This window comes from Cyanistes caeruleus, chromosome 7, assembly GCF_971803275.1.
Source record: "Cyanistes caeruleus chromosome 7, bCyaCae1.hap1.1, whole genome shotgun sequence".
Classification (NCBI taxonomy): domain Eukaryota; kingdom Metazoa; phylum Chordata; class Aves; order Passeriformes; family Paridae; genus Cyanistes; species Cyanistes caeruleus.
The window spans coordinates 5,488,007-5,501,592 of NC_141707.1; the positions used below are offsets into that span (position 1 = coordinate 5,488,007).

Genomic DNA, 13,586 nt, shown 5'->3' on the forward strand with positions numbered 1-13,586 from the left:
GCTTCAGCTGTGGGAGATAAATATTTTGTCTGGGTTCACCCTGAAGTTTAAAGTTTTCCCAGGGCTTTGATTGACTGGTCACTGCAGGTAATTTTAATAAATGCAAAAGGATGTGAGAGCACAATTTCTGGAGAATGTGCACTGGGGATAGAGAGAAAACCTTGAAAACAGTCAGCAGGTTCTGGAAAACTTAAAAAATATTAAAATTACAGACATAATGTAAAAATAGATGTAGCTCTGTGACTGTTCAAGCAGGATTCTATGTCTGGAGAAAATGTTTGACTTGCATCAGCTGTAACACAGACAGACACGCAGCAACTGGGGCCTTGAACATTTGTGCTACTGCAAACCCCTTCCATGAAAAACATCATTCCAGGAAGGAGCAACATCATCTGACAGATAGCAAGAGTGGCCAGCAATAGCTCCAGGAGCTCCTGCCAAGACCCCTACAGGAAGGAGCCCAGCCCACAATGCACGTGGGCTTTGGCTTTGGCCCTGTGGCACAGAAACCCCCCAGGGGCACAGGTCTCTGGGGCAGGAGAAGGGCACCAGCACTGCCAGGGCTCGGCTGGGGTGGCAGGTCTGCCTCGGTGGGGACTCTGCCACACCTGCTGATTTCAGTGCTGCCAGGCCCCTGTACAGATTCTGTGCAAGGCCCCGTGCCCTTCCTGCTGCGCCTGCGTCGGCAGCCCTGGGGGCTCCTTCTGCTGCCCTGAGCCTGCAGAGCAGGGCAGTGTTTGCTGATGGTTTGAGGTGCTCCTAAAGATCCTGTCTTAGACACTTTGGGCAAGGGATTCCTTCCAACGTAGGCCACGCTGGGGGGATGGGGCAGAACCAGGAAGGTGGCAGGGCGTGCAAGGGCCGTTAGTGACACGGTGCAGTCTGGTAACCGTGGAATGGAACGGTGGAATGGACAAGAGCTGGCGGTGACAAGACCACACCAGTGTGCCTGGTGCATGCGACGGGACAGTACACACCAGAGCGGTGCTGTGAGGAGCCCCCACACAGCCCACTCGTTAGTGCCTGACCCGGAGCTTTTCCAAGGCGTAATTTCTACAGCTCACATTGTGAGCAGACTGTGGGAATTGGTGAGCCGGAGCTTCCTGATAACATCTCTTTAGAAGGTGCTCCCAAGGCCCGATTTTGTCATGGCGGGCAGATTCCTCAGGCTATTCAGGGTGTTCCGACGGAATAGAAGCACAGACCGTGGAGCTGCCCCAGCAGAACACCCTGAAGAGCCGGAGCAGTTCCAGCAAGGGCAGGATGGTGAGTGGCAGAGCTGGGCCGCAGGGCTGAAGCTGCAGCCAGCTGGGCCCTGCACCATCCCGTCCCATCCCATCCCATCCCATGTGGACATGCCCAAGGACAGGAGAGAAGAGGGGCTGGGGTTGACCCCTGCCTGTGACCGTGCTCCATCCCCTGAGCCACCCCAGGGCTGTCCCTGCCTGGGGAGTGCAAGGCTGGGCTGTGTTCTCCGGCCTCTCCCGCAGTCCCTCAGCTCTGGCTGCTCTTTTCCAGATGCAGCCATGGACAAGAGACAAGAGCAGGAGCCTGCCCAGGGCCGCTTCCGCAAAACGCTGAAGGTACCTGCAGCCATCCCCACCTGGGCTGGGCCTGCTGTCACTGCTCAGCCCAGCTCTGCACTTGCAGCACTCCATGGAACATGCCTCTCTTCCCTGTCCATTCTTCATTCTGCACAGAGGTTCCGCCAGTTCCTGCCAATTCGGCATAGAAAGATCAGCCCCATAGGAACTGAGGGCACAGCTGAGCCTGACTCTGGGCTGGAGGAGCTCCAGGCAGAGCCTGATGTCAGCCCAGATTCAGCTGCGCCCTCACAAGACTCGGACGCTGTGGTGAGTGATGACAGGGCAAACTCTGATGTGGTACTGATTGAGGACATGGCCATTCCAAACCCCAGAGAGACTCAGGGCATCACAAATACTGACACTGTGCCCCCTCCCACCATGAGTCATGCACCTAATATGGATTTTTTTGAAAGGGGACTGTTCCTTCTGACCAGCAGGTAGCCAGCCAGGGGCCGGAACTGGAGGTCTCCCAGGATCCTGTGCCACTTCAAGCCACATCCACAGGGCCCCCTCAGCCTTTGAGGCCAGCAGAGTGTGATGGGACGGTAAGCACTTCTTGGGAGAAGCTGGGGAAGTTGCTGCCTTGGACAGCGCTCCAAGTCTTCCCCATTCCTACTCTAGGTGCCAGCTATTGTACGGAGCATCCACCAGCATCTAATGTGCTCCGTTACGGTGGATGCCAGGCTGCCAACTAACATGGTGAAGCTGGCTGAAGAACACCCGGACAATGTGGTGCTGACCCTCCTGCGCTGTGCCCCATCGTGTGACAGGTATGGGGCCCACGTGCCTTGAGAGCTCAGGGCTCAGCGGCCTTTAGGGCCCATCGCCCTGCACAGCCTGTCCAATGGGCTCTGCCCAACAGGCAGAGAGGTCCAGGAGCCTCGGGCCCCTCTGTTTCCTGAGGCTGCTGCCAGTGCTCCCTCCCTGCCCCTCAGGGCACTGGGGCTCTGTCACCTGGGACCCCACAGCTACACAGGGCATGGCTCTGTGACTGAGACACCCCTGACACAGAGCTCTGATCCCACAGAGCTGCTGCCATGATGTGGCAAGCCATAGCCTCATCAGGACCAGCAATGGAGAAGGTGCTGCCAACTCTGCTCCATGTGATGGAGAACTGGCCACTTTGCAGCATCTGCACCTCTGATGAGGACAACAAGGACGTTTTTGCTCTGGCTGTGAGTTTCTGGAACTGGCCTTGCCTGTCCCCTAGGTTGCTTCTCCAGCAGCTCTTCATCCTCTCCTTGCCTCAGGCTGGGCTGAAACCTGGGCTAGGGGCAGGCTCAGGGGGCACCGGGCCCGCTGCTCCCCGTGCATCTCCCCTCGGGCTCTGCCCCATGGACGCCTTAGCACTGAGCGCTGTCTTGGTGTGATTCTTTTGCAGGCAACTCTGGTGCTCTGGGTGATTATGCAAGTGCCTCAGAGCCATGAGGCCATGATGCATTATTCCGACTCTCTCTTTGCGGCTCTGCTGTTGCACGTTTTCACCACCACACAGCTGATGCCAGCAGAAGTTGATAACTTCTGGAGAGAATGCCAGGAGCAACACCGCCTTCCCGGAGAACCCAACAGGTGCCAGTCCTCCTGTCCTTCCCATGCCCTTGTGGCTGACACCAGTGAACCCAATGTGACCTGGCCTTTGCTCTGCACACAGATTTGCAGTGCAGGCCATAAAGGCTCTGCTCTGCTTTCTGCACTATGACAGCGAGTTGATGGCCATGGAGCGCAAGTGTGGCTGGGAAACGCTGCTCCATGCTGACACCCAGCACTATGCCGTGGGTCTGTTGGCCAGGTGAGACCCCTTCTCGCCACTGCCTCTGAAATGTGTGCCCTGTGCCCAGGGTGCCCTACCACAGTCCCTGTGGTCCTGGCCAGAGGGCTTTGCCATTGAGGGATTGCTGAGCAGACTAGAGAAGTCTGAGAGGAGGGTGCCCAGAAGGAGCCCCATGGTCCCAAAGCACCCATGGTCCCCCCCCAGGGATGCTGGGGAAAGGCCAGATCTCCATGAGTCATCCCTGGGAGAGGTTTGGCCTCTCCCCACCCCCCACCTCTGTGTCTTGGTGCCATTTCCCCCCTTCCAGGGTGATGCGCCGTGACTTGACGCCCTTGTGTTACCATGTGGCACACCAATTTGTCCGGAGGCTCATCAGGGAGGAGGCACCTTGGGATCTGTCCTCCCTGGCATTCCTTGTGGAGGTGAGCCCCATGGCCAGCACTACCTCGCTGAGCTGCCTGCCAGCCCTGTCCCCTTGCATAGCCACAGCTGCCTGGGACGGTGCCCGCGCCCTGTGCTGCTGCCTGGGCCCAGCCCTGTGCAGTTCCAGGCTCCTGCCAGCCGGCTCCTCTGTCACTGCCCTGTGCCTTTCAGGTCCTGGATTGCCTGAACTTGAGTGACTGTGGGTACTGTGTCCTTGAGATCACATCAAAGCACCTGCAGAGCAAGTGCAGGCAGAGGCGTCGCCTGGCGCTCAGAGGCCTCGTGGTGCTCAGCCAGGAACCCTCGATGGTGAGAACGGGGCAGCAGCTGAAGCTGTGCTGGGCAAAGCAGCCCCTTGGGCTGGCTGGGCTTCAGGAGCTGAGGCAGCTGCTCCCAGCTCTCCTGCCTCACCTGCCTCAGTGCTTTGGGACAGGCCTTTGGCCTCTGGGCCCGGCAGCAGCAGGGTGGGGTTGCAGTGCCAGGGCGGTCTTGGCGCTGCAGCCGTTCAGGGCTTCCTAGCACATCCTTGTGTTCCACACAGGCCACACCTATACGCCGCCTGTGTCAAAGCTTCCTGCAGCTGCTGAGTGACGCAGACGGAGAAGTGGTCGGCATGTCTCTGTCTGTGCTCACGAATGTGCTGAAGAGAAAAAGTCTTCATTTATCAAGGACTGCTGCCCCCAAGCTTGCTGAGCCACTTGTGCTCCTCTTTGACCATGTAAGGCTCTGTGCCCCGGCCACGGGCACTGGCTACTGCCCACACAAACTTTGGGCCTGTGGATTTTCAGGCCTTTGCCCAGGTGGGCTGGAGAAGTTGGCGCTGAGATCTTTTCCTCCTTCCTTCCTCCAGGACAAAAGCCACGTGCAGGTGCTCTCCATTCACCTCTTCCGCAATACGATGAACCTGGTACTGGAAGAGGGAAAAAATGCAATGGAGGGAATTGTGAAGCAGAGCCTGCTCCCGCTCATTTTGCACTGCCACGACGACAACCAGCGCGTGGCTGATGTGAGCTTTTGTGTGATGCTGGTGCACCACTGGGAGGCGGCTGGGCTGCCTCCTGCCTTGCCGCCTCCCAGGCTGCGGCCTCCTCCTGGCCTTGGCACAGGGATGCAACTCCTGTGCCCTGGGCAGCAATGGCATCTCTGCATCTCTCCAGGCCTCCCGGGAAACGCTGCACTGTGCTGCCACCTTCCTAAAGAGCACAGAGCTCCTGTGTGTGCTGCCAACAGAGGATCTGTCGAAGATCACCGAATGTGTGGTAAAGGACGGCCTGGAAACCCCAGCCTCAGCCTGGAGAAGCTCCCTGTCCCCGGGGCTCAGTGTGTGGGGCTGGCAGCTGTGGCCCAGTGCTGCACCCATGGGAGCCAGCCTGTGCCCCACACACTGCTCCCTTCCCTGGGACACACGGGTTCCTCTTCAGGCTCCTGTGGCCCTGAGCCGGGTGCCGATGGAGCCCCAGCCCAGTGGGGCTGCTGCCCGGTGCCTCAGGGCTGGGCGGGCACGGGAGGCCGGGGCTGGCCGCAGGCAGCGCCCGGTCGAGAGGCAGAGCCCGCACCGACCCTTCCCTCCTGCCGCTCTCTGCAGCTGGCACAGGACGAGAGCCGAGCGGCCGAGCACCTGAGCCGGGCACTGCCGTATCTTGACAGCCCACAGGAGTCCCTGCGAGAGGCGGCCGTCAGCTTCATCGGTGAGCCACGGGCCCGGGCTGGCTCCCCACTCCGCCGCAGCTCGGCCCCGGCCCCAGCTGCTGCTGTCCCGGCAGCGGCACCCGGGCCCGGCGCCATGGAGCCCCGGCTGCCCTCGGGGCTGCTGCCGGCCTCTGGCAGCCGTGCCCTTGGGCTGAGTCAGGATGCGGCAAGGGCTGGGGCTGAGCCCTGCCGGGGCGGGAGGCCGTGTGGCCCCAGGGCTGGCAGCGCCGCTGGCAGGGAGCTGTGCTGCCAGGGCCCTGACAGGCTCTGTGTTCCCAGGGATGGCCAGGATATTCATGAACAAGGGCGCACAAGGAAGAGCTGCAGACCCTCAGTGAGGGTGAGTGAGAGCAGCGGGCTGGCACTGGGGGCTGGCAGGGAGCAGTTGCAATGCCTGGGATGGGAGCTGCAATCCCTGGCCCAGCTGCAGAGTGCTTCGTTCCCTGTCTGGGTGAGGGCGGTGTGGGCAGAGAGCAGAGAGATTTCAGGGACAGGGGTGGGAGTTGTGGCCAGCACCTTCTGGCTGATCCTGTTGTCTGGTTCTCTCTTGTGGCCATTGCAAGAGCCAGGTGGAATGTCCTTGGCAGGAATGTCTCCTAGGATCCCTGCAGATGCATGCCCTGACCGTGCCTCTTGTCCTCTCTCTTCCAGCCACTGAAGCCCCGACAAAGACACCACTCCATCCCACAGCAACCTGAATATCCAAGCTCGGTTTGCCAGTGAACAAGTGTCCCAAGAACAGCAGCAGGAGACACTGAAGAGGACACCACCTCCCAGTGCCACTGGAGATCCAGGCACAGCTGACAACTGGCACAGCTGAGCCTGTGGGATTTTCACGGGGCTTCAGCCCTCTCCCAGCCTGTAGATAGCTCCCTCCAGCCCTCAGACTGTGCCCATCCCCTTTTTTCCCTCTATTCTTCCTCCCTTTTGACAGCTCCTTACCACCAGCCCTCAGTCCATGCCCATCCCCTTCTTTCCCTTTCCAGCTCATCCCTTTGCTTCACCTTGCATTAATAAACAGTTTGCCTTTTTCACTTAACCTGCATCTGTCTGGAGTTGAAGGGACACAAATCCAGAGCACTGTGACACACAGGCCCCTCCTGCCGTTCTCTCCTGCACCGTGTTTTGTGCAGAGACGCAGAGGAAGGAGCGCAGATCAGGCTGGAAAGGTCCCTGTGCTGAAGGCCCGGCTCCACAGCATTGTGGAGTTCAAGGTGTCACTGAAGGCCAGTAGTGGGACAAGGAGCCTGGGTGTGTCAGGGACCAAAGTTGTGTCTAAGGCCCTGCCGTGTTCTGTCCTCTGTTGTGCACGTCAACAGGATGGCGAAGAACAGACTTTGAAGGAAACCTTATGGGTTAACTGCTGGGAATTTGACCCTTAAGAGGAACAATGGATTGATCAATTGATGGGAAGTTAACCTGTGAAAGAGGAACAGTAATAATGAGGCTGTTATTGGCTTGGTGACCTTACCTCATGTACTGGCCAAGGGTGAGATGACAAGGTGACTGGGAAAATTCCACTCCAGGGGAGAAGATAGGAGGCTTGGTTCTGCAGAGGAGAGGCAAGAAGGACAAAATGCACGCCTTTTGATGCAGGGCATGTCCTGAAGGTGCATGGCCTGCCTGCCCCTCCCATTGGAACACCATGCTCCATCTCCTGCCGCTGCCCAGTGGCTTTTCAGCAATCCAGGGGTTGGTAGGTATTATTTGCAACAGCAACTAATAAAATAAGAGTTGCTTTGCAATTTTGTGCACGGGCATCTTCCAGCACCCATGATGTTCTTGGCAATGAGGATGGGATGCCCAGAGCACAAAAACCCATGGTGTTTGGAGCACGTGTGAGTGAAAAATGGACACGTGTTTGAGTGTGGGTAAGAGAAGAGGGACAGGGTTTGGGCAGTGGAGCGTATGGTTGTGTAATATATGTTGGGATAATTTGTGTTTTATTGTACACATAGAAAATCAAGTATAAAAGCATGTTTTATGTAAAACAAAAACCACAAGCAGCTTAAGATTACAAAAGCAGCTGCTGGAAATCAAGGAATTTGCAAGAGAACAACCCAGCAATTAAGATAACACTGAGAAGAGCTGGGCCAACCCAAGCAAAATAAGTGCTCTAAGGACCTGGTGATTAACGCCTGATACCGACCTGATGTGATTCTCCAGGACCATACATCTCTGTGTCGGTTTCCCAAAAAAAACTACACAGACTAAAAAAAAAAACTTCAGCACGATTCTACATCTCAAAGCCTTCTTCCTGAAAAACCACTCAAACATCATCTCCTTCTCAGAAAACTCATCAGCAGTCCAGCAGCAGAAATAGGAATATGTAACAACACAAGAAAAAGAAAGAAACTGAAACTGCATAGCCTCAAGCTGAAAAAACCTGTATAAAACACCGCTCTCCCAAAGACAAGTTGTGAACTTGTGGGAATCAGTGTGGCAGAGGCTGATTCAGAGTTCACCCATTGCCGATCCCGGGTTCGACGCTGACAGTGATTGTGGTTGTTTCCATAATTCGATTTTACAGATTTTTCAATAAAATCCTTATTGATAAAATGAGGCTGAATTTCACTTGTAACATTCTGAAATGGGAGAGGCTTGGAACCAGGAGAGGCTTGAGTGGCAGAGCCAGTAATGTGCGTAGCATGAGACATAAATTGCGTGTGTGTGCGTGCCCTGAAAGGCCAGAGGAAGTGCGTGTTTGAGACGTGCTGTCAGCACAGGGCGAGTGGGGAATCCCAATCTGTGGATTCGCTCTGGGCGACTGCAAGCAGCTAGAAAAGGACAGGGTGATTGGGGTGTGTGTTTGATTGTATGAAACCCCTTTAATAAAATCTCCCCGTCTCCCCGTGGTTGGGTTGTGATAAGCATTTTTGAGGAGATGCCACCATCTAGTGACAGGAGTTAAACTGCTGACTGTTACCGTTTCTTAATTAAGCTTACATGCCTAGGAATCAGGGGCATTGGAGAGCCATGGAGAAAGAATTTCTCTTTTTAAAGAAAGGTTGTGATTGTAACCCTTGGATTGTGTTTTGTTGTGTAGTCTGTCAAAAGCCTTGGCTCCGACGGGTATTTAGGTGGAGGATCCCCAAGTGGGGAGTCTGTTTTCTTTGTAGCACAAAAGAGAATAAAGAAAATAAAGCCACCCAGATAGCGATAAAAATCTTACTAGGAACTGGTAAAGTAACCCATGGCAGCAGTGAGATATTTGAGTTATTAGAGAACGGAGTTTCAGAGACCCTAAAGGAACCAACTGACATTCTTAGGGCTGAGTGTGCCCAAGATAATTGGGTACCTGAATATTAAAAAATGAAACTCCGAAGCTGGGATAAAGAAACATTGTGAGACAAAGAACTTCCAGGATGGGAGCAAATGGGAGTAAAGGAATTCCTAGGAGTAGTCCTTTGGGATGGCTTTTAACACATTGGAAAGAACTAGTGGGATATGTTGATGCAGAAAGCAAGAGGGAGCTTGTTAAGTTCTGTACACAATGGTGGCCACTATATAGGCTGGATGGCGTGTGAGGTGGCCAGTAAATGGTAGGCTGGACTATGAAACCTTATTGCAGTTAATGCTTTTCCTCCAGCATGAACACAGGTGGCTGGAAGTGACTTCTGCTGATATGGTTTTTACCCTCTGTGGCCACCCCGAGTGGCAGAGAGATTGTGGGATTAGACCCCACCGTCTGATCCCTTGGTATTGGCCCTGGAGAAAGGTAACAAAGCTAAAGGGGGAAAGCGTAAACGGTGTTGTAGAACATGCTCAATTAATCAAAGATGCCCTCACCCTGATAAAGTATACCAAACAGAGGTTTTGGAACGGGAAACAGCAAACTTACTAAGACCACCTCTTAGAATGTTAGAGAGAGGGGGGAGGTGGAAGAGGAAGCAGGCTCAGAACCACCATTGCTGAGCAGTGACAGTGAGGATGAGGAGCCTGGGCCTTCCTCATCAAGTACCAAAACTTCTAAGTCTCCCCCACCAAGCCCTGTAGCATCCAGGACCCAAAAGCAGGCTAAAGAGATTATACAAGCACCTCTGAGAGAAGCAATGACCCCTGAGGGAACAACAAGATTAGTCAATTAGTCCATTAGTCCATTTCTACAATGGATTTGGAGGTTTGGGAAAAGATTGCTAAGAGTTATCGGAGTGATCCAGTAGGCGTTGCTAAGAAACTGAGGTTTATGGTTGAGCAGCATTCAGCAGATTGGGCAGATTTACAGCCACTGCTTGATGCCCTGACAGAGACAGAAAAACCATTAGTATTAAAGGTAGCTAAAGACCTAGCTGAGGATGATTGTAGGACAACACAGGAGGATGTTAAGGATGTATTTCCCCTTCAAGATCCTGGCTGGAATCCCAATGAACAAGGGGGACTAAGACAGTTACAAGGTTATCAGGAATTACAGTGAAAGGGCTGGAAAGAGCAATTCCCAGAACTATAAATTAATCAGCTCTATATGCTATTAAACAAAGTCCTTCTCAAACACCTTCTGAATTTTTAGATCAACTGCGCGATGCAATGTGGAAACATACCAGCCTGGACCCAGGATGGAGTGAAGGAATGCAGTAGCTAATAAATTTGTTTTTAGGACAATCCACAGAAGATATCAGGAGGAAGCTCCAGAAGATCAGAGTCCCAGAGAGCCAGAATCTGGAAACCCTGGTGGATGGCGCCTGGAGGGTCTTTAGCAATTGAGAAGAAGGATATAAACAGGGGATGAGAAAATTGGTGGCATTAGTGAAGGAGGGGGAGAAAGAAAAACGTCAGCAAGGTCCACCAAAATGCAGAGGTCATGGGGTGGCTTTACCTTTAAGATAGCTTTGGGAGCTAAGGAAGTTGAAACTGCTGGTGGCTGATGGGAGTCTTTTCTCCTGACCAATTATCAGTCATTTCTAAGAATTGACTGCACTTTTGACCATTAAAAAGTTAAGTCAACCTGTGAACATCCCCTTAAGATGTAAAGCCAGAGCTCTCTTGTTCTCTTTGTTTCCTGGCTGTGAAAGGTACCAGAGCTCCAGCTGGCCTCCCGTTCCCTGCCCAGACCATGCGGCCCGGGCAGGGGCCGGGCTGGGCCTGCCGCGGCTCCCGGCCGGGAGATGGGGCCTGCGGGGTTTGCCCCGGGCTCTGGCCGGGCCAGGCTGGTCCCTGGCTCGGCTGCAGTTTTTGCTGTGACTGAATTCACCAGAGACTGCCAAGTAAAAAAGAAAAAAAGCTCTGGACCTGCAGCAAGCTGAGACAGTGACCACACTCTCCAGAGCAGCCATGAAGAATCTTCCATTGCAGACAACTCCAGCTCCTGCTCGGTCAGAGATCACAGAACCATCTACAAAGCCTGGGCAAGATTTTAACCCTTTCATTACCCAGATGAGACTTGCAGATTAATCCTTTTATCCAGAGAGAGAAAAAGAGAGTAATCAACATGTAAATAGACTTTATATACTATCAGAGACAGTAAAGAAAAGAATTAAGCTTCAGAAAAGGTAGAGAATAAGGAGATGCTTTATTAGCTGAAATATTTTTCTGTTAAAGCTATGGAGATAGACAATAGGGTCTTGAAAAAACTCCTTTAATTCATGACAGAGTATATAGAGAGGAATAGAGTGTTCAAAGTTTGGATTTTGAGCAAAAGGTGGAGTAATTGTGATACAGCAAGGTGCTGGAACAGAGTGAGATAGAGTAATAGTTGAAGATTTGAGGCCTTGAGAGACAATGAGAAAACTGTTTCCAGAGAAGCTCACAGAGAGAGATGAAGAGAACTTTTGCCTTTGAATAACTCATCCTTAAAATGACATCCCTAGACTCATGGCCCATACACACATCAGAGTGATGTGAAATGGGAGGAGTGAACTGTTGACAAGATTTCTGGGCAGCCGGCATCAGAAAAATAGAAAGCTATAACAGAAATAGCTTCTTGTGGGAAACTCCATAGATTAGCAGAAGAAGACTTCTGTTTCTCTACAAAGACTGATGAAAAGACTCTAGCAGGAATTGGGACTGTTTTAAACACCAAAGTTCCAAAGTTTTTGTCTCAATGTTGTCATGTGAACAAAAGAATGGTGGATAGCAGGGGATAAAAAGGGGTTTTTGGAAGTTTATTCTGGTGTTCTTATTCTTGTAGTTTGTTAATAAACTTTCTTTATTCCTTTTAAAGTTTTAAGCCTGTTTTGCTCTTACTCTAATCCATATCTCACAGCAAGAAATAAGTAATTTTTTAGTTACTGTTTTAAAACCACGACAGAGGACCACCCCAACTGGGAAGGGATCAATGTGCATTTTGCAAGAAATCTGGACACTGCAAAAATCAGTGCCCAGAAGTAAGAAAAAGTGATGAACAGAGGAGAAATGATGGGAAAGGAAAGGGGGAGGTTGCTCATGTAAAAGAAGACTGAAGAGGACCAGAGTGCCCTACCCTAGGGGACCCTCTGGTTATAGCTCTCAATTGAGGGAATAAAGAAAAAGAAGTGGGATTTCTAAGAGATACAGGAGCAACATTTTCAGTGTTGAATAAGGCTCTAATACCTGTGATAGTAAAAGGTTTTAAAATCTTAGAAAATTCAGGGACTTGGAAAGAAAGTTAGGCTTGGCAAGCCTCGGGAAAAGTAGGCCCTGGGAAATGTTAGGCCTTGTGCTTGCTAAAGATCATGTCAAACTGCACCAGTGTAATCAATATATGAAAAATGATACAATTGTTAGATGTGATTAGAAATTATTATTGTTTATAGAACATAAGAAACAATGTTAGGGGGCTGGGGGTCATCATGAGTAATCCTTGCTTGGGTAAAAACAATGCATACAATAGAACAATGGAAGTTTAATAATTAAGATGTAAGTTATATAATGATAGAGTATAAAACATGTTAATTTCAAAACCAAGTTGGGTCAGATTTGGGTATGTGTACCCCTGACACCCAGAGCTCTTCAATAAAGCACCTTCATATAATCATTCTGTGATTATGTGTGTTCCTGAACCCTAACACTTGTAACAAAAGATTATGTGATGGTAAGGGGGACAACTGGTCAATCTGAAAAAGCATATTTTTGTAAACCTTTGAAGTATAAATTGGGAAAACAATGGGCAAGTCATCAGTTTCTATATATGCCAAATGCTCCATCTACCATCTTAGGCAGAGATTTGTTGAAGCAGTTGGAAGCAAGAATAGTTTTTCAAAATGGAGAAATTAGCTTGCAGGTAAAAGACCGACAGTATGTGGGATTGCTAAGTTTAATGCTAATAACTAAAGAAATTAAAGGGGATAATGAAGAGGAAAATTTTAGAAAAATAATGGATGAAGTATTTCCTGGGGTATGGGCTTCTAATGCACCAGGAAGAGCAAAGAACGCACCACCGGTCCAAAATAAGTTGAAAGAGAAAATATATCCAGTGAGGGTCAAACAATATCCCCTGAGGATGGAGGATAAAGAAGGAACTAGCCCAATTATTGAAACCTTTTCACAAATAGGGCTATTGAAGGAGTGTCAATCTGATTTTAACACTCCTATTCTGCCAGTGAAGAAGAAGCCAGATGGGTTGTACAGGTTAGTACAAGATTGGAGGGCTGTTAACAAGATAACTGAGGATCTGTATACAGTGCTTGCCAATCCCTATACCTTGTTAACCCATTTCACATCTGAATTATCCTGGTTTATGATTCGATTTAAAGGATGCGCTCTTTTGCCTCCCTCTCCATGAAGCCAGCCAGAAAATTTTTGCATTTGAATGAGAAAACCCCAAGACTGGGTGAAAAACTCAGCTCACATGGACAGTGCTGCCACAAGGGTACAAGAATTCCCCTACTATTTTTGGAGGTCAGCTCACGAATGGGACCCCCCGTCGGGAGAAGGACAGCTACTCCAGGACGTGGACAATCTCTTAATAGCCACCAGGAGCCAAGAGGCATGTGTGGACTGGACAGTAAGCCTTCTGAATTTCTTGGTCCAGCAAGGGTATGGAGTATCCCAGAAGAAAGCCCAAATGGTAAAACAAAGAGTTATTTATCTCGGATATGAAGTGAGTGCTGGACAAAGACCTTTGGGGCAAGATGGCAAAGAAGCAATATGCCAAACCCCGAAGCCCCAGATGGTGAAGGAATTGAGAACCTTTTTTGGTATGA

General features: G+C 51.3%; 1 protein-coding gene across 1 annotated transcript; it reads left to right on the forward strand.

Annotated features, from left to right (window-relative positions):
- Positions 1–961: 961 nt before the first annotated feature.
- On the forward strand, positions 962–6,508 carry LOC147652143 (maestro heat-like repeat-containing protein family member 7). Its single transcript, XM_086898325.1, has 16 exons — positions 962–1,266; positions 1,519–1,583; positions 1,701–1,853; positions 2,021–2,131; positions 2,208–2,356; positions 2,614–2,761; positions 2,968–3,155; positions 3,238–3,375; positions 3,665–3,779; positions 3,952–4,089; positions 4,322–4,498; positions 4,631–4,786; positions 4,938–5,039; positions 5,366–5,468; positions 5,749–5,809; positions 6,121–6,508. The coding sequence occupies exons 1-15, from the start codon at positions 1,149–1,151 to the stop codon at positions 5,805–5,807; spliced, it is 1,920 nt and encodes a 639-aa protein (XP_086754451.1). The 5' UTR covers positions 962–1,148; the 3' UTR covers positions 5,808–5,809; positions 6,121–6,508.
- The last annotated feature ends 7,078 nt before the right edge of the window (positions 6,509–13,586 follow it).